General features: G+C 59.8%; 1 protein-coding gene across 1 annotated transcript in view; it reads right to left on the bottom strand.

The window, feature by feature from the left end:
• Positions 1-377: 377 nt before the first annotated feature.
• The window catches only part of CACNA1S (calcium voltage-gated channel subunit alpha1 S), a 62,638-nt gene continuing 45,186 nt past the window's right edge, over positions 378-17,829 (bottom strand). Inside the window, exons 29-44 of the mRNA XM_069459549.1 lie at positions 14,541-14,597; positions 13,540-13,668; positions 13,241-13,306; positions 12,539-12,630; positions 10,461-10,620; positions 9,310-9,437; positions 7,846-7,942; positions 7,469-7,571; positions 6,364-6,465; positions 5,984-6,108; positions 4,483-4,611; positions 3,480-3,730; positions 2,278-2,363; positions 1,435-1,526; positions 1,076-1,204; positions 378-940 (exon numbers count right to left, since the gene is read on the bottom strand). Of these exons, the coding sequence (XP_069315650.1) occupies positions 689-940; positions 1,076-1,204; positions 1,435-1,526; positions 2,278-2,363; positions 3,480-3,730; positions 4,483-4,611; positions 5,984-6,108; positions 6,364-6,465; positions 7,469-7,571; positions 7,846-7,942; positions 9,310-9,437; positions 10,461-10,620; positions 12,539-12,630; positions 13,241-13,306; positions 13,540-13,668; positions 14,541-14,597 (1,998 nt within the window). The 3' untranslated portion in view covers positions 378-688. The remainder of the gene's footprint in view (positions 941-1,075; positions 1,205-1,434; positions 1,527-2,277; positions 2,364-3,479; positions 3,731-4,482; positions 4,612-5,983; positions 6,109-6,363; positions 6,466-7,468; positions 7,572-7,845; positions 7,943-9,309; positions 9,438-10,460; positions 10,621-12,538; positions 12,631-13,240; positions 13,307-13,539; positions 13,669-14,540; positions 14,598-17,829) is intronic.

Genomic DNA, 17,829 nt, shown 5'->3' with positions numbered 1-17,829 from the left:
GAGCAGTGGGGACTGCGGATCTCTGGTACTCAAGGCCATATGCAGAGTGCAGTTGCGGGCTCTGGACTCTGGCCAGTGAGGCCCGGTCAAGCCTTTCGTGAAGGTTGGCCATGGTGGGACCTGGGGTGGGGGCTTCCAAGGCCACCAGTTCTTCCCAGGGCTGCTCGGCCTGGTCTGTGGACCCAGCAACAGCCTTGCAGGAGAACCTGCACTCGCCACAGCGGGTCTGTCTGCATCGTGCAGAATGAATGTCCAGAAGGTCCCCCTGGTCTCCTCGGCCCAGGCTCCCCAGCTCATGGGCAGGGCTCCGGGGAAGGGATTGGGGGGCGGAGACTAAGTATAGAGGAGTCCAAAAGAGGAGGCAAGCAGAGGCCAGGTGCCAGTGTCACAGGCCTGGAGGCTTTAATGTCTTGTTGGTGGGAGTGCCCCTAGGCCAGACAGACACTGGCCCAACCAGGCCTTTCTGAATGACATTAGCAGCTCCGTCCAATTGTGCGTCTTGCTGGTGGAGGGGCCTGTCCATTTACTTCCTCTTGGTTTTTTGAGGGGGTTCCTGACCACCTCTACTCCGCCCGTGCATCTAGCTGCTGCGGGAGGAGGCTGCCGCGGTGGGCTGGCCCCTCTCCACGCCAGCACCCCCACCCGCTGGTCAGGCTAGCGCTAGGCCCATGCTGATGCTGTGTGGGCTTCACAGCCTGGGCGGAATGAGGGTCTCCAGGGAGCCCTGATGCTGCTCGAGGCTGTCCAGGGAGGACCGGAGGCTTGGGCACCCCAGGGCACGGGTCATGCCCTCTCGGGACTCTCGTCCTTTCAGGAGCTCTGTTGCTGCAACCTCCACTTCTTCTGGTTCCATCTGGCAGGCATCTGCCAGGGCGTGGCCTGTTGCCATGACGAAGTCAGCATCAGCCGCCAAGGTGCCCAGGCCCCCTCGAACCAGAGCCTGCAGGGAGCAGAGGAGGCTGGCTGGGGTCTTCCTGGGCAGCTGCCTCTGTTGTCCCTACCCACTGTCCATGCCAGGCCATCACAGGGCCACCCCTCCACACAGCCCACCGCTGCGCCCCAGCTCCTGGCTCACCTCTTGGATCAGCAGGGCCGTAGCTGGGGCTGGGCACCTGGAAGTACCCTCCTCGGTGCTCCTGCCATGGGGCGTCTCCTCATGCAGAGACCCTGGTGTGGAGCTCCTCCTCTCCTCAGGCCGGGGGCCCTGTTCCAAATGCAGAAACGCAAAGACCCCCAGAGGGATGCTGGAAGCCGCGGACCCAGCCAAAGCCCAGCTCATCTGAGGGAGCCTCGAGCAAGACCCAAGAAAGGGAGTCCCGTCCCTCCGTACATGGACACATGGCTGCCGCACCTCCCCTGCCGCACGGCCCCACCGCAAGCACCAGGCCGGGGGGGTCTCTGTGTGGAATTTCTTCCCAGGCCTCTGCCCGTTACCTGGTGGTGAGCAGGCGATGCCTGGCCTCCGGGCACTACCCTCGGGGCCAGCTGTCCCTTCAACTCTTCCACACAGGGCTTGCCGTGGGGTCCTGCAGGCAGGATGCGGTGAGGGTAAGAGGGGCCGCTGAGTCCTGCCAGGAGCCCTGTGTCAACAGAGCCCTGCCTGGCCGGCCTCGCTCCGTGAGCTCTCTGAGACGCTCGGGGCTGCAGAGGGTGTCTTGGAGGGCGGACACCTCCAGGCCAGCCAGGGCTGCCCCAGCTCTGCCGGCCCCGGTCTCTGTTCTTACGGGTTTGGGAGGGGGGATCAGGGCCGGGGGCTCTGACCAAGCTGTCCCTCAGCGTGTCCTTGTGCGCGCACATGAAAGTGAGTGTGTGTGTGGGCATGTTGGGGAGTAGGGAAAGCATCCTTAGTGAACCCCGGCATCCTTGGGCTCTCACCGTCACACGGTGGCCAGGACCCACTGGGAGATTGCAAGATCGTCTACTGGAAGGCCCAGAGCCAAGGTGTCGGCGTGTCCCGGGGCTGCCCAGGGCAGGGAGGACTCCCACGTTGGGGCCACCCTGGGGTGCAGGGCGAGTCTCCTGGCAGGCCTGCCGAGGGCCCACTGAGAGTGTGCACGCCTCCCCTCCCGCCCCACTCCGCCACCTAGACAGCGCCCTTCTCTCCAGCTGGACGAGGAACTGGCCCTGACAGCTCTCCCACGCCACAGCCCAGCTGGTTCCCATAGTAACAGGCCCCCAGGTCAGCCCTCCCAGCAGCTGCCCAGACTGTAAGAAAAGAGGGGTCCCCAGATCCCTCGGGAGAAGACTCGGCTTCCTGGGTGCACAGAAGGGACTGACCCAGCACCCTGCGGGCTTGGCTGAGGGCTCCTCCTCCGGCGGCAGGTGTCTCCGTCTCTCCCGGGAACTCTCTCTCATAATGCACGCTGAAACGGAAGCAAGGCTGGGTGAACCAGAGCAGGCTGCGGGCCTCCCGCCACCCTGCCTCTCTGTGGCCCAAATATCCTTTTCCCTCAGGGTCTGGACCCAACACGGGCCAGGGGTCTTGATTCCAGGCCTGACGCTGCCACCACTCTGCCCAGCCAGCCCTGACTCCAGGAGGAATACGCTGAGTGCACCTTTGGGACGCTCCTTGTCAACCTCGGTTGCACAGAGGATCAGCGGGGGAGCTTTAAAGACGGTGGTGGCTGTGTCCCACCCCCCGAGTCCACAGCGAGGCCCATGACTGGGATTTTTGAAAACTCCCAGATGTTTCTAACGTGCAGCCGAGGCTGACGCTTCTGTATTTCCACGGCGCCTCGCACCGTGGTGACCCAAAGGCGCAGGCACCGTTCAGCCCTCTAGGCTGAGTTCAAGGCGTCTCTCTGACTGGAAGTGGGTGTAGGCAGCCCTGGCCATGGGAAGTGGCTGTCACCTGGCCTCTGCCCTGTCCTGCCCACTCCTGAGGCCGGGGACTTAGCCTTTCCAGGTCAGAAAGACTTCCGATCATCAGCTGGCCTCCCGTCTAGAACAGAAGCTCCGCGTGGAGCCCAGCCCCCGGTTTACGGTTTCTGAGCAGCTCTCCCCCTCATCCTGCCGTTTTTTATGACACTGACGCAATCGCAGGTTATATTTAGTCCACAGTCTGAGGACGGGAGACGGGAACCACCCAACGCGGTGCGTCTCCTCGGAACCCAACTCCACAACTGAACCTTGCTGTCCACAGTTTCTGAAGTCTGTGCTGTCACCGAGGGCCCTCTCCTCCTAACCTGCGATGTGCTCAACACGTCTCAGCTCCAGACCTGCCATAAAAGAACCTCTCGGCACTGGGGCCAGTGCTGACACGAGGCTGTCCCCTGCTGGCCAGGGGAGTCTCTGCAGGGTAGGGCCGCCTCTCGCATTAAGGTGCAGGACGGATCCCAAGGGGCACAAAGGCAGACAAAGGACACCTGCAATTTCGGGTCACCCCCTTCCAATACAACCTGGAACCTGCTAATGTTGTCCTCCCAGTCTTATTCCAGTGCCCTACGCCAGAGTCGGCAGTTGCCAGCTGCCACCGCTACCTGGAAAACACCTGGTTGTTGCTATGGTTGCTGTTGCCACAGGCAACGTTGGCGTTGGCGTTGTTGGTATTGGCACGAGCCAGAGGGTTAGTGCGCGGATCTTGAGGGAAGTCCTCCAAGAAGACAGGTGACTCCAGCTCTTCCATCTCTATCTCAGAAAACTGGAGGGGCCTCTGGTTGGCCATGACAGGGGGCAGGGAGTTGGTCCTTTCGATGAAGTTGTCCACCTGGCCAAACAGGCCTCCGGTCCTCTAGGGGCGGGGAGAGGAGCAGGGAGTGAGGGGCGAGGGCAGGGCGTGTATGGGGGCTGCCACCCTGGGCGGATGCTGCTGGGAACAAGTGATGGTCCCGGGAGACAAGTCCTCTAGGGCAGAGGACAAAGGCTGAACAGTGAGACCAGAAGGGAAGACAGTCCCCACCCTCAGCAAGTTCCCGATTTCATGGGGCAGACGGGACATGCCTACGGAGCCACGCAGGAGCCACGGACACACGGAGAGGGACATGTGGTGCCGCGGGCGGAGCGCTGAACTGGGGTCTGCAGGGCTGGCTTCCGAAACTAATTTACTAAGCGACACTGGACACCTCACAGTGTCTCTCTGGGCCACGTTTCCTGATGAATAATCTGAAAAGGTGTAACTAGCTGGTCACTAAAGAACTTCCAACTCTGCAGTGTTACGGGAAATACCAGACAGCTGGGGACCGAGGACGGGCACAACTGGAGCAGGGGGGCATTGCACCCTGGGGACCTCGGGGCTGGGACGCTGCCTCGGTTTGCAGCAGGGGAGCAGGGAGGTGAGGCCGGCAGGGGAAGGTGGGAAAGGGTCTGTTATGTTTGACACCTCGAGCAGGTTGGGTCACTGATTCTGAGTCCCAAGAGAGGTGGGTGGAGAGGGGGACACGGGGGTCCAGCCCCACGTGCCCCTCTGTATGGCTGGGCTCCTCTCTGGGGGACACTGCCACTCCCTGTGTCCAGACCACCAGGGGTTGTCATGGCGCCCCTCACCCGGAAGATCCCCTCCTCCATCGCCGCCTCCACCATGGCTCGCTCCAGCTCCTCCTCCGCTGTCAGGTCTCCTGAGATGGTGCGGCGGATCTCAGGGGCCGCCTCCTCCTCAATGGTCCGCAGTCCGGCCTGGGGATGGCAAGGTGACCCAGTGACCCTCCAGTCCTGGAGAGGAGGCCAAAACCGCTTCCACGGCCCACTCGTGTCAAATCTCTGCACCCGGGATCCCTGGAAGCCCCAGCTCAGGCCCCACTCGCCCTCTGGTTCATTCAGTGTCCCTGGGCTCTGTGAGGCCACCAGGGCCTGCCCTGGCCTCTGGGACAGTCCACGCAATAATTGTTCCTAAGGAGTCTTCTCTCGACGCCATGGGTGGAGACTTCATACCCTCTCCAGGCCTCCAGGTCGAGAAACCTTTTTACGCAGTACGGCCTTCTAGACAGGTGATCTCTTTTGATGTTAGCACACCATCAATATGGTTTTTTTTTTTTTTTTGAGCTGATCAAAGTTCATAGCACCAGCAATGAGACAAATCAAAATTGGTGTCATCTGATGGTTTGCAATGAGGACACGGCATCACTGCTGAGGCGTCCCTATCCACGAGGCGTATTAGGATGCATCTAGACTGTAGCCTGAGTAAACACCAGGCAAACTCAGACTGGGGGACGTACTGGCCCGTTATCTTCAAGAGTGGCCAGGTCGTCTCAAGGGAGGACTGAGGAGCTGTTCTAGATGGAAGAGACTAAAGAGATACGGCAACTAAATACAACGTGTGATTCTGGATTGGATCCTTTTGCCATAAGGGACACTTATTGGGACAACTGGTGAAACCTGAAATGGATTAGGATGTGGCAACGTATCAGTACTAATTCCCCGATTTTGCTGATTGCATTGTGGGCATGTAGAATTATGCAGGAGAACACCCTTGCAATACACGCTACGCCTTCAAGGATGAATCGAAGTCTTCTGGAGGATGGAACATCACGCTGGAGTTACTCTCAAACAGTCCAGAGGGAAAAAAGGTTTTGTATTACACTTGCAATTTTTTTGAAGTGTGAGATTGTTTCAAAATGAAAATGGCAACTGAATCAATTTTTGAGTACACAGCCCAGATGCATGTATATTTTTGGAATTTATAAATTATGTGCATTACAATGAACACTAGAAATAAAAGCCAGATGAGATAAAACATGAAGTTCTAAAGTTTTCTTTTCATACCCAGTGGAGCACTGTAGGCGCCCCTGGGGGATCCGCTTCCTTTGGAGACCCCTGCTCTTACAGCTAACTCGCCTCTCCTCTGACCTCATCCTGTTTTCCTTGGTCCTGTCACCCGGAGGCGGAGAGCTCCTGGTTCTTCTCTTGAGGTTGAAGCGTCCTCCGTCGTGCGCTCTCCAGAACTGTCATTTCGTTTCCCCTCCCCTGGGCTCCGTCTCCCCTCTATGCCTCTGTCTATGCCCCTTGAGGACACGGACAGGGAACTGGAGTCCGGACACCTGGACCTTACCTGGATCTGTATGATGTCCTTCTTGGGCCGATACCCGTAATACTCCTCCTGGCGCTTCATGAACTTCCGGAAGTGCTCTTGGATGAGGAACGTGGCGTAGAACTTGCCCACTGTCACCTCATCATCTGCAGAGGAGCCAACAAGGGATGTCCTGAAGCTGGTGGGGATCTGACTCTGGGTTCAGAGTGGGCCCAGGTGGGGCCAGGCCCAGGCACCCAGGCCATCCCTCGTCCTACTGACTCGGTCCATGGGTACTGCCCACCCTGAGGCTGCCCAGGGGGTCTGGGCCACTCTCGGGTTCCCACGGGGCCTCCTGGAGAAGCCCCTCACCCGCTTCTCTCGGCTGCCTCCGGGCCCTGGTCTCCCGAGTCAGCACCCACCTCCTATCGGGGGGATGACCTGGTCCAGGAGCTTCATGCTGGTTCTCTTCCAGATCTTCTTGATGATGGCCCTCAGCTCCTCATTGGCCTGCTCAAAGTTGCCTGGGGCGAGGGAAAGGCAGGGTGGCCCCAAAGTCACCCAGGCCAGGCCAGCTGCACTTGATGAGCAACCCCCACCCCGCCCCACCCACACTTACTGACTCTCAGAGAGCCAGTCATTTGCTCAGCGGTACCAGCTGAGTTTCCTGCCGTGGCCGCAGTCGTGCTGGGCGCTGGCAATGAGGGGAGGAGATCTCTGCCCCCGAGACACCCCAACCTTGGTCGTGTACTCACCCCCAGGCACCCCAGCCTGCCCCAATGCCCGCAGGCAGCCTTCCTGGGCTCGAACTCACTCCCCCCTGACTCCTGGCCTTCCTCACCTTGCCCTCTTAAGGAAACCTGCTCCGGGGCTGTCTCAGACTCCTGCAATGGTCCTGAGGTGGGGATGGCCCCGATGCAGCGGAGCCCTGAACGAGGACTCGGGGACAACACTGAGACCCTGCCCTGACTTCTTCCTCTGCTCCCGCCATGCCTGTCTCCCTGGTGGGCGAGGACCTGCAAGTCTAGTGGAGTCCAGCATGGACTCCCATCAGCCTGCTCCGTGCTCGCCACTGACTGCCTCCTCTGCTCCTGCCCAGAGCTGAACCCCACGCTAGCACTGGCTCTGCTCTGGCCCTCCTCACTCAGCCCTGCTCTAGCACTGGCTCTGCTCTGGCCCTGCTCACCCACCCCTCCGCTAGCACTGGCTCTGCTCTGGCCCTGCTCCACTAATCACTGTGCTAACACTGGTACCTCTGTGGCCTCGTTCCACCCACCTCTGCACTAGTGCTGGTACTTTTCTTTCCCCTCCACCCAACAGAGCTGAAGAGTGTGGGGCCAGACCCTAATGGCCTGTGCCCTGCAGAGAACTTTCAGGCTCCCCCTGAGTCCCAACGGGCAAGAGGAGTTTGTGGCCAAGGTCAGGAGTCCTCCCTCTGCTTCTCCCCGTTAGCTCTGAGAACCTGGCAGAGTCTGTGGCAGAAACACCCTCGGAGAGAGGCGGGGCCGCACGCTGGGAGGCCCTCACCTTCTGTCTTGATCTTGAGTGCCGTGCGGACCAGGGCGAAGAGCGTGGCGTTGAAGGTGACTGTGCCGTCACTGTTCAGGGGCATGTTCATGCCCACCAGCCGCTGTGCAGGGAGAGGCAGTGGCTTGCTGCTGAGCTGGGACCCGGCCAAGCCTGGCAGGTCATCCTCACCCGGTCTGCGGGCCGGGAGGGGATGGGACATGAGGGCTGGGAGTGCCAGCTGACCAGGACAGCCCCTCGTGAGGGGACGGAACGATGAGTTGGGGGGCACTGTTAAGAGTTCAAGTCCTCAGGGGACTTGGGGACACAGGAGATCCCTGCCCCATGGCCCTTCTTCCTCTCCTGGGGGGCCGCCCCTCCCCGGCAGCTCCGGTTACCTTACATGCTACCCGGTGCGGGCAGAACTTCCCAAAGCCCAGAGGGGGCTGGATCCTTCTCAGCAGGGTCACCACATCCAGGTGTTTGATTCTCCCCCTGCAGGAGGCCACGTGGGCGTGTTCAGCTGGCAGCCCCCCCACCCCCAGGACTTCCCCAACACCCTGCTCGAAAACGGCAAAGGGGAAGAGAGCCAGGAGACGGGGGACACTTCCTTACTTTCTCACTGTGTTTAGGAAGTGAGAGCTCAGCTCCTTTTTAAAAGCAGAGACAATGTTTGGATTCATTACTGCCCACCATCAGGAGTGGGCTCTCTTTTGGGGGACACTCCCTTGGATATGGGATCTCCACGTCTGGAATCCGGGCCTCATTTTCCCCATCACAAGACCTTCCTTAGGTTCTGGTCAAGGTAACGGGAGCCCTTGGGCTCTATTAATAGAAGCAGAGGGTATAGGTCAAGGGAGGTGGAAGCCCACTTCCAGAGACTGCTCCAGAGCAGGAAACCATTTTCACTGGGACCACGACCCCCAGAATAAGCATAAATCAGGGCAACCAGGAAGGGCAGACGAAGAGACGACCAAGGCAGGAGCAGCAGGCGTGTGTTGTCTGAGAAAACTGTGTTGGAAGGTGCTACTGACTTGCAAACGGGCTGGCTGTGAAAAAGATTAAACATCTGCCGTCTGCAGGGGGCTGAGTTAGGACTTGGGGGTGGCAGGAGGGAGGGAAGTCTCAATCTCCCAGATGTAAGCACCTCAAAGCATAGCTGCTGAGGGCACCAGACAGACCCACACTGAATCTTGGTGTCACCTCTCACTAGCTGTGTGACCAAGGGCAACTTACTTAACCCCTCTGAACCTGTTTTCTCATCTGAGACTGAGCTGATCAGGAGACCTGTGCCACAGGGTGTTGTAAAGACTAAATGAGATAATACACGTTGTGTTTAGTGCAGTGCCTGATACCTGGGAAACATTCGTGAAATATAAGCTCAGGACCTTTTGGGGAAGAGTGTAAGAGAGCCATGCTTCCCAAGCTTCAGTGTACATACGAATGTCCTGGGATCAGGTTAATAGCAATGCAGATTCTGATTCAGTCTGTGGGGCCTGGGACTCTGCGTTTTATTCAGGCTCGGATGCTGATGGTCAGTGGACCACACTTTGAGTAGCCAGGATCTAGAGTGCCTGGTGAGGTACTGAGTTCCCCACTCCTAGGAGTATGCAAGCAGAAGCTGGATGACCATTTCCCAGTAAAGTCAAGGGGGTTTCCACTCTGGGAGTGTGGCAGCCCCTCCCACCCTGAGCGGCTCTGCTTCTCGGATCTGGACCTTGGATAAATGAAGATGGGGGAGAAGCCCACTCATACTTATTAACCCGGAGAGTGACTCGCGGTGGGACACTGGGACAGGGTCTAGGATGGAGGGGAGGACAGTTGAGGGAGGGCCCAGCACAGAGCCTACAGATAGGACTCACTTTGCCTCCGGGTCGTACTCTGCCCAGATGGCCTTGAACTCATCCAGGTGGTGAGGGCCCAGGATGGACCAGTCCCGGGTGAGGTAGTCGAAGTTGTCCATGATGACGGCCACGAAGAGGTTGATGACCTGCGAGAGGAGAACCGAGGGTTCCCGACACAGAAGGCAGGTGGCCCGGGGCGGCGGGGAGCTGGGGAGCAGCCACTGGGCGTGGGCCCCACAGCTTCCCCTACATGTGCCCCTCGTTCCAGCCCCTGTGAGCAACGTAGGTCACACACGCGAGCAACACTGTGTCCCAGCTCTGTGCTCTCGCACAAACTGCCCTCTGCTGGGGCCTGGGTGCTCAATCTTCAAAACCCAGCTTGAGCACCTCTTTGAAAGCGACTCCAACCTTAGCCTCCCGCACCCACCCCAGAGAGACGCTGTCCCTGCCTTTGTCCCCACCTGGACCAAGCGCCTATCACTGCTCTTGCCTTTTCTGTAAATACTGGGTGTCCCTTTGAATGGCAAGGTCTGCCCACACATGAACTCCCCTTGTACCCTACGAGGTCCTTCAGGGCCAGGACGGGTCTCATCCATGTTTCTGACCCCTGCCCTAAGCCCGAGGCCCGGCACACATCAGAGGCTGGAACAACCCTTTTGAGTGAATATGGGAAAGAAAAAAGAGCTCAGGAATGAGGGCCCAGTGCAGGCTCTCTGCCTCCCGCTGGAGCAGATGGGGACCCCGCAGTCTCAAATGGCCTGGCGCGCTGTGTCTAACTCCCATGGGGACCTACAGGACAAGACCCTGTTTCCAGAGCCTCAGCTTCCTCATAAAGGGACAACTTTCTCTTCCAAGGCATAGTTAGGCATAAGTGGCTTTATAGGAAGCCCCCACCCATTTAGGGCAGAGCCTCATTAAATTTCTCTTGATTACTAATCGAAACCCGGGGGCGGTGGGGCAAGAACAGCAAAAACTTGCTAACCCCGCTGGACCATGAGGAAACGCTCACAAAACAAAGCCACATCCAAGATGACCAGAACGAGAAACAATCTCACTAGAGCCTCCTGTGTCCCCGAGATGGATCCCGGGGACAGAAGCCTGCCAGGAAGGCGGCCCCTCCGCCTCGGCTCACCAGAGCCACCTCCCAGCCCGGCCCGCGGGCGTCTCACCAGGAAGGCGCAGAGCATGTAGAAGCTGATGAAGTAGTAGTAGGCGAAGTTGGTGCCACACGTGTACTCCTCCCCCGGGGCGTAGTCCGACTCCGGGTCACACAGCTTCCCGTAGCTGCAGGCCAGCAGGATCTCCTGCCACGCCTCCCCTGTGGCACACCTGGAGGAGAGAGGCCCCCGTGGCCACCTGCTCTCTCACGGCCCCTCGGGGGGCATCAGCCTGGTGGCACCAGGGTGTGGACCGATGAGCAGATTGGGGCTGCTCCCCCCAAAATAGGGAGGTCAGACCCCAGGTTCACCGAGTAGCTCGGTGTGAGTCGGGCCTCAGTTTCCCCTCTGTGCTGCAGCCCCTCTGCTCTACCCTCAAGGGTTGCTACAAGCAGGAGCTAAACTTACAAAAGAAGTTTCTTGGATAGAGAAGCAAAATTGATTCATGTCACTCGAGGGGGACAGCAAGAGAGGGGGGTCACACACTGTGTGACCGAGGGAGGCGGGGTCAGAGTCATCTGAGGAAACCCCACAACTGAACCCAGCTCTGCCCACACCACCCCGGCTCTGGCTGAGTCGTGAGAGCAGCCCTCAGATTCACACCTGTGCGCGCAGCCGTCAGATTCACACCTGTGCGCGCAGCCGTCAGATTCACACCTGTGCGCGCAGCCCTCAGATTCACACCTGTGCGCGCAGCCCTCAGATTCACACCTGTGCGCGCAGCCGTCAGATTCACACCTGTGCGCGCAGCCGTCAGATTCACACCTGTGCGCGCAGCCCTCAGATTCACACCTGTGCGCGCAGCCGTCAGATTCACACCTGTGCGCGCAGCCGTCAGATTCACACCTGTGCGCGCAGCCCTCAGATTCACACCTGTGCGCGCAGCCCTCAGATTCACACCTGTGCGCGCAGCCCTCAGATTCACACCTGTGCGCGCAGCCGTCAGATTCACACCTGTGCGCGCAGCCGTCAGATTCACACCTGTGCGCGCAGCCGTCAGATTCACACCTGTGCGCGCAGCCCTCAGATTCACACCTGTGCGCGCAGCCCTCAGATTCACACCTGTGCGCGCAGCCCTCAGATTCACACCTGTGCGCGCAGCCCTCAGATTCACACCTGTGCGCGCAGCCCTCAGATTCACACCTGTGCGCGCAGCCCTCAGATTCACACCTGTGCACGCAGCTGTCAGATTCACACCTGTGCACACAGCTGTCGCGTGAGGCTCAGCGCAGCAGCAGTGCTCATGCGTGTGCAGCGCGGTGCCTTTTCACGGAACTGCCACCGACTGCTCTGCAGACAACCCCCTCCACCTCCAGCTGCGAGGCGGCTCCCTTAGTCACCTCGCAGCCTGAGTCCACAACTCCCATCACTTTTTGTGTCATAAAATCTCATTTCGCTCAGCTCCCTTCCTCGCGGGGGCAGGCGGTCCAGGACGGCCCTGGGCCTGCGGTTGAGGGCACAGTGGGGTGGTGGAGGTGGGCACCCTGCCCGCCCATGGCGAGGTGGTGATCTCCTCTCATGGGCCATCAGGGCCGCAGCTGCTGTGACTTCATGGAGCCCTTCACAGCCTATGCCAAGGTGTCCCCTGGCCCTGTCTGGAGGGGGAGGGTCCCAGTGCTGGCCAGGTCACTCTCCCACCCAGCTCCTGCACAGCCAGCTCCTGCAGCCCGGGTCCCCTGTGGTCCAAGCTCTGGCCTCTTCACCCCTCCTGGCCTCCTGCTCCCCAACTCTCGCCCCTGGGGCCAGCTCTTCACTCTGCCTCTCCCCACTCCGGGAGCCACACGGGCAAATGTCCGGGAAAGAACATTTGACCTCTGTCTCCTGCTCCAGCGGCAGGAGAGTGGAGGAGTGTGCAGCACGCGCTCAGTGCCGGGCCCGGTGCAAAGTGAGGATGCCGGGCTACTTATCACAAACTGGCCAAAATCCTCACGCCGTGACAGCAGAGCACTGAACCAAGCGGGGCACCCTCCGAGTGCAGGGCCCTGTGTGACTGCAGAGCCACAGCCCGGGAGCCAGCCCGGCCTCCAGATTGGAACAGGGCAGGGCTGGGCTGGGCTGCCGGTGGGGTGGGGGCCACGGGGGACTCGTGCCTGAAGAGCAGCAACACGGCTTGAGGGAAGGTCTGGAAGTTGTTGTTCCGGTTGATCTGGGTCCCGTCCACCATGGCGATCTTTCCGAACATCTGCAAGTCACCAAGGGCTCTGACTTTGGAACCCAGATAGAAATGTCCCCTCCGCTCGTCTACTAGCGCCTTCTCCCGTCTGACCTGATCCCCACCTGGACCCTCCATGCTCCCTGCCTCCCCCAAGTCCCCTTCACTTCAGGCCATGTCAGACCTGAAGCCAAATCCACGGGGTTGTTTTCTAGGCTGGGTGAAGTGTGCCCCACCAAGCCAAAGAAAAGGAGGTGGATAGACCAGTTTTCCCAGCCGCAAGCAGACCTGGGAGCCAATGTGTGGGGGAGGCTCTCAGGGGAGTGTGGACTGAGCCCACCCAGGCCCCCAGTCCAGCCTTGGAGGTGTGGTCTGGCCTCTGCTGTCCATCTGTATGCCAAGGTTCCTTCTAGATCATCGCCAAGCTTCTAGCATGGCAGCCACCTGGGCACAGGGAGGTGCACAACCTCCTTTCCCGGTCGTGCGGCTGAGCCCCTGGGCGCGGGATGGACGAGGCAGGGAGCGTGGAAGGTCCAGCCCACCTGCTGATTAGGCTCCCCAGGGTCCGCTGACCACCCCCTGTTCCCCCCACCAGCTTGGCCGAGATGCGTGTTTCGGCCTGGGCCAGCCTGCCTCTCACCTGCATGCCGATGACAGCGTAGATGAAGAAGAGCATGACGATGAGCAGAGCCACATACGGCAGGGCCTGCGGGTGGGCAGGAGCGTCAGGCTGGGGGCTCCACCCGCTGCCCTGCAGCCCTGCCCTCCGTTGGCCTCCCAGGACCCTGCACACCCACCTTCCCCCCAATAACACCCCCTCTGCTGTCCACCACCCCCACCCCGCCTGAGGGGATGTCTCTAGTGGCCTCTCCGTGTGAGCGCAGCTCCTCGGCTCCCTGTGCAGACCCCGCCCCAGCCCGCCGGGCTGGGCACTGGCACCTGGAAGGACTTGATGAACGTCCACAGCAGGGTGCGCACGCCCTCGGCCCGGCTCAGCAGCTTGATCAGCCTCATGACTCGGAACAGGCGGAAGAAGGCGCTGGAGATGCGGGCGCTCTCGTCGGGGTCCTGCGGGGCGGCAGCCCCAGAGGTCAGTCTGGGTTGGCTGCTCACAGGGGTAGGGGGCGGGGCAGGGCAGGGGGGAGGCGCAATGCGTGTGTGCTGGGGTGAAGTTCCTGGCGGGGAGGAGTTCCAGCCCACTCCTGGCCCCTGCTGTCCACTAGCTTGGGACATCCTCCAGGGCGGTTCCACCGGGAGGCAGGAGGAGGAGGTGTGACCCCACGCTCGGGGCAGTGGCAGGGACACGCCGGGCTGAGGCTGCAGCCAGGCCCACTGCTGCCCTCTGGGGCCTCCTGCTCATCCCATTTGCTCCTCAAGCTGCCACTGAGCTGAGGACCCTGGTGGCCCATCTGGGCTCCCTCCCCTCGTGTCCTCCCAGTGCAAAGGTCCCCCAAGCTTGGCAGCTCTATGGCCATAAGTTCAGTGTGGCGGCTCCCACCACTGCCACCCTGCACAAGGCTGTCCTAAGCCAGGCAAGCCTCTGCCCTGTGCCAGCCTCAGACACACGAGTTGCTCTGGAAGGTGAGAGCCCTCCCTGCTCTGCTTCCTGCGTCCCCAAAGGCCTTGTGCCCGATGAACTGTCACTAAGGTCCTTTGCCAGCAATCACAGTTCTCTTTGGACTGTGATCCCATTTGCACGGAGGGTGCCGGAGTGAACCCTCACTCCATTTCCCAGGGCTGTGAGGAAGCCACGGCGTCCATGCACACCCGTCCCCTGAGCCCCTGCCCCGCCCTAAGCCCAGACCCTGGGTGCGGCCTGCTCCGGGGAGGGAGCCCTGAGCGCCTATCACCCCATGCAGTGCACGCAGCCAGGCCTCGGCATGCAATGCAGGGCAAGAGCCAGCGGGCGAGCTGGGCAGGCCCATGCAGCCCGGAATTACAACGTTCCCGCAGCCTCCACCCAGGCAATACAGTCCCCCGCTGGAGGCCAGGAAAGTCTGTGGAGAAAAGAGACGAGGGCAGGGGAGGGAGAGGAGAGAGAGGAGGAGGGACACATGGGAGGGAGGTGAAGAGATGAGTCAGAAAGGACAGACACACAGAAGAGTTAAAGAGAGAAAGAGAGAGGCGGGGGGCGGGGACCCCACGGGGCTGTCAATCAGGGATGGGCATGAGGGTGCAGCTCTGTGGGAACTGAGGCAAGAGGTTGGAGAAGGAGCAGGACGGGGAGGGAAAACCGGACACAGACAGGCCCCTTCTCTTCTCCCACAGGCATCTACTGGGGACAAGGGCTCGGGGTCTTCCTGCGTGTCTGGGTTTTGTGACACTGGGGACATCCCCGACGAGGGCACGGTGGAAAACACCTGCTCATTGTTGCAAGTGGATTCACGGCCCTGTCCCCCGAAGCTGGGGCGGCATCCTCACCGAAGTCCCATCTTCCGGGGCAAGGCTCCTCTGGGGGCGTCTGAGACCCTGGCAGAAGTTTCTCTGCCACAGGACCCGGATGGGCACCAAGGCTTGTATCTCGGTGACCAGGCTCTTAAAGAGCGGCCGGTCGGGTGTGTGGGGGCGACTTTTCCCTGTTTGTTTCGAGCTCCTCCCTTAGGCCACATTTCACGAGAAGCCCTTGTTACGAAGCCCTGGGTCAAAGGAGTCATTGTTTCATCCTCCGATTATCTGCAGGTGGGGACCTGGTCCCCAGCATGGTGGTTCCCCGTCAGGCAACACCCTGTTGGGCAGCTCTCCCTGCATGGCTGGTTCTCAACCTTGGCTGCATATCAGAACCACACTCGGAACTTAAAAAAAAATATTTCTCTTCGCTGGGTCCCTACCCAGGCCAATGAGGTCAGCTTCTAGAGGACGGGGCCTGGCTTCAGAGGTTAAATGTACCCCAGGCAATTCTCATATGTAGCCAAGGATGACAACCAGTGTCCTAGACCTATGCTGTCCAATATGGTTGCCAATAGCCACATGTGGCTGTTTGAATCAAAATGAAAAATCAATAAAATTAGAAATTCAGTTCCTCAGTTCCAGCAGCCCCATTTCAAGGGACCAATAGACATGTATGGCTGGTGGCTCCTGTATTGGACAGGGCAGGACATCTCTACCATCGCAGAAGGTTCTAACGGACCTGCCCCCACTAGACCTTGCCCCAGTTTGTATGTTAGGAATGTAAACCAATTTTGCGTGACTCCAAGCAAACATTACTGATGAGGACACCTGCTGTGCCTAAACACCAAATAAGGACTGATGACACGCTCTCGTCCTCCGCCACCAAAGACACCGTTTTGATTTATCCAGGCCTCCCTGGCACAGACCTCAAACTTCACGAAGTAACTACTTTTAGTTTGGGCTGTTTACTTTGGCTGTTTATAGTCCCCTCTGACGATGCTGTGAGAAGCTGCTCTCAAACCAGGGGGTCCTTTGGGATGCTATCCCCCAGCAAAAGCTGAGCGTGGGTGGAAATGTACAACACGCACTCACACGGACACACACTGGTCTTGCCCAGAGCTCCCCCTGCCCCTCGTCGGCCCCACCCCCTGAGGGACCCGGCAGATGGAGCTCTGTCTGTCACTGTCTGTTCTGTCCTGTGCATGGGGCGTGAGCAGGGTTCCCACCCGGGCCGTCCCTCCCCCCCCCCCCCCCCCAGCACACCAGACAGCTGGTGAGGCAGCCACGTCCCCAGAAGGTGCCACTCCCTGCCAGGGCTCAGCTTTACAGGAGCCTTGGCCCAGGGCTCCTTCCTCGCAGACCCCAGACTCTTCCCAGCTACTCCCCTCACCCGCCCCTGCAGGCATCTCCTTCCCACTCCACCCTCTCACCGTGGGGGTCTCTGGGGATGGCACAGCCTAAAGGGCTTTCTGCTGGACAGCAGGGGGTTCAGACGGAAGCCCTGCGCATGGACGAGCCCCCTGGCAGGGGCCCCTACTTGTCCACACGGCCAAGTCTGCCACCCCCTGGGTAGAATCCCACCGTGGCCACGGTTAGGGTGGCTGAGAAAGATGGATGCCCCTCTCTTTCCCCCCCACCCCCCACCCTCCCACATGCACCCCTCCCAGCCCCGGGGAAACTGGGTTTTGAGCTCAGCGTCAGCTCCACTCTTGGATCTCCCCCACCCCGTGTCCTGCTGCCTCTTCCCTCCGTGGAGACCCTCAGCCACAGATCCTCAGCAAGGCCACCCCCGGAGGCTCTGACTTCTAAGATCTTGAATGTGGACTTCTCTGGCTGGAACCTCCTCCCTGCCCTCCACCCCGCAAGCCACAGTGCAGACCCTGCTGCTGTTTCTCGGCCCCTCCATGGGCATCGCAGTCCGGCTCCTGGGGCCATTTGCCTTCGACCACTCCTCACAGCCTCCACGGCGGCCCAGCCCTGTCATCTCCCCTTCGCATCACTGTAGTGACCTCCTCACTGCTCTCCTGGGTCAGTCCTCGTGTCCCCTACAGCTTGTTCTCAGCACAGCAGCCAGAGTGATTCTTCTAGAACTAACGTCGGACCACATTTAAACCCTCCAAAGGGCTCCTGTCTCCCTCAGAATAAAACCCAAGATTGTAACCATGGCCTTCAAGGGCCTAGATAATCTGACCCCCCCTTCCTTCTCTCTCTCACCTCGTCTCCGCCACCCCCTGCTCCAGCTCCAAGGGCTCCTGCTGTTCCTCAAACTCAGCCAACGGGTACCCCCCCCACCAACCGCAGGGCCTTTGCACTCGCTCTTCCCTCTCCCAACGGCACTCTGTCCCCCACACCTGCCTGGCTCCCTGGCTTGCTGTGCTCAGATCTCCGCTCCAATGACACCTGGACTCCACCCTCCCATTGCCTTCCACTCTAAGCCCTTAAGCTGCTTTATTTTTCTTCATACTACATATTCATCATACCTGTTGTGTTACAGATTGTCTGTTTCCTCCACAATTTTGTTCTCTGCCGTATCTCTAGCACCAAAAATCATACCTGGTACGTGGGAGGTACTCAGCGAGTATTTGAGAAATTAAATGACTGGCTGACTCTCCATGGGGCACTACTATTAGCTATTCTCACCTCCTGTCCCTCCCCTCCAGATCACCTCTTTAGAAGCAGGGCTCTCATCCTTCCACTGCTCTGTTTAAAAACCTCTGGGGACTTCCCACTGCCTGCTACGTAAAGTTTAAGCCACCTCCCTGCCTGACGTCCCCAGCCTTACTGTCCCCCTCTCTTCTCTGCCTGTTCATATGCTTCTGATAAGCTCGACCACCAGCACCC

Source organism: Eulemur rufifrons, chromosome 27, assembly GCF_041146395.1.
Source record: "Eulemur rufifrons isolate Redbay chromosome 27, OSU_ERuf_1, whole genome shotgun sequence".
NCBI classification, from domain to species: Eukaryota; Metazoa; Chordata; class Mammalia; order Primates; family Lemuridae; genus Eulemur; species Eulemur rufifrons.
The sequence above is the reverse complement of the archived record's forward strand: the minus strand, read 5'-3'. Positions and strand labels throughout refer to the sequence as shown.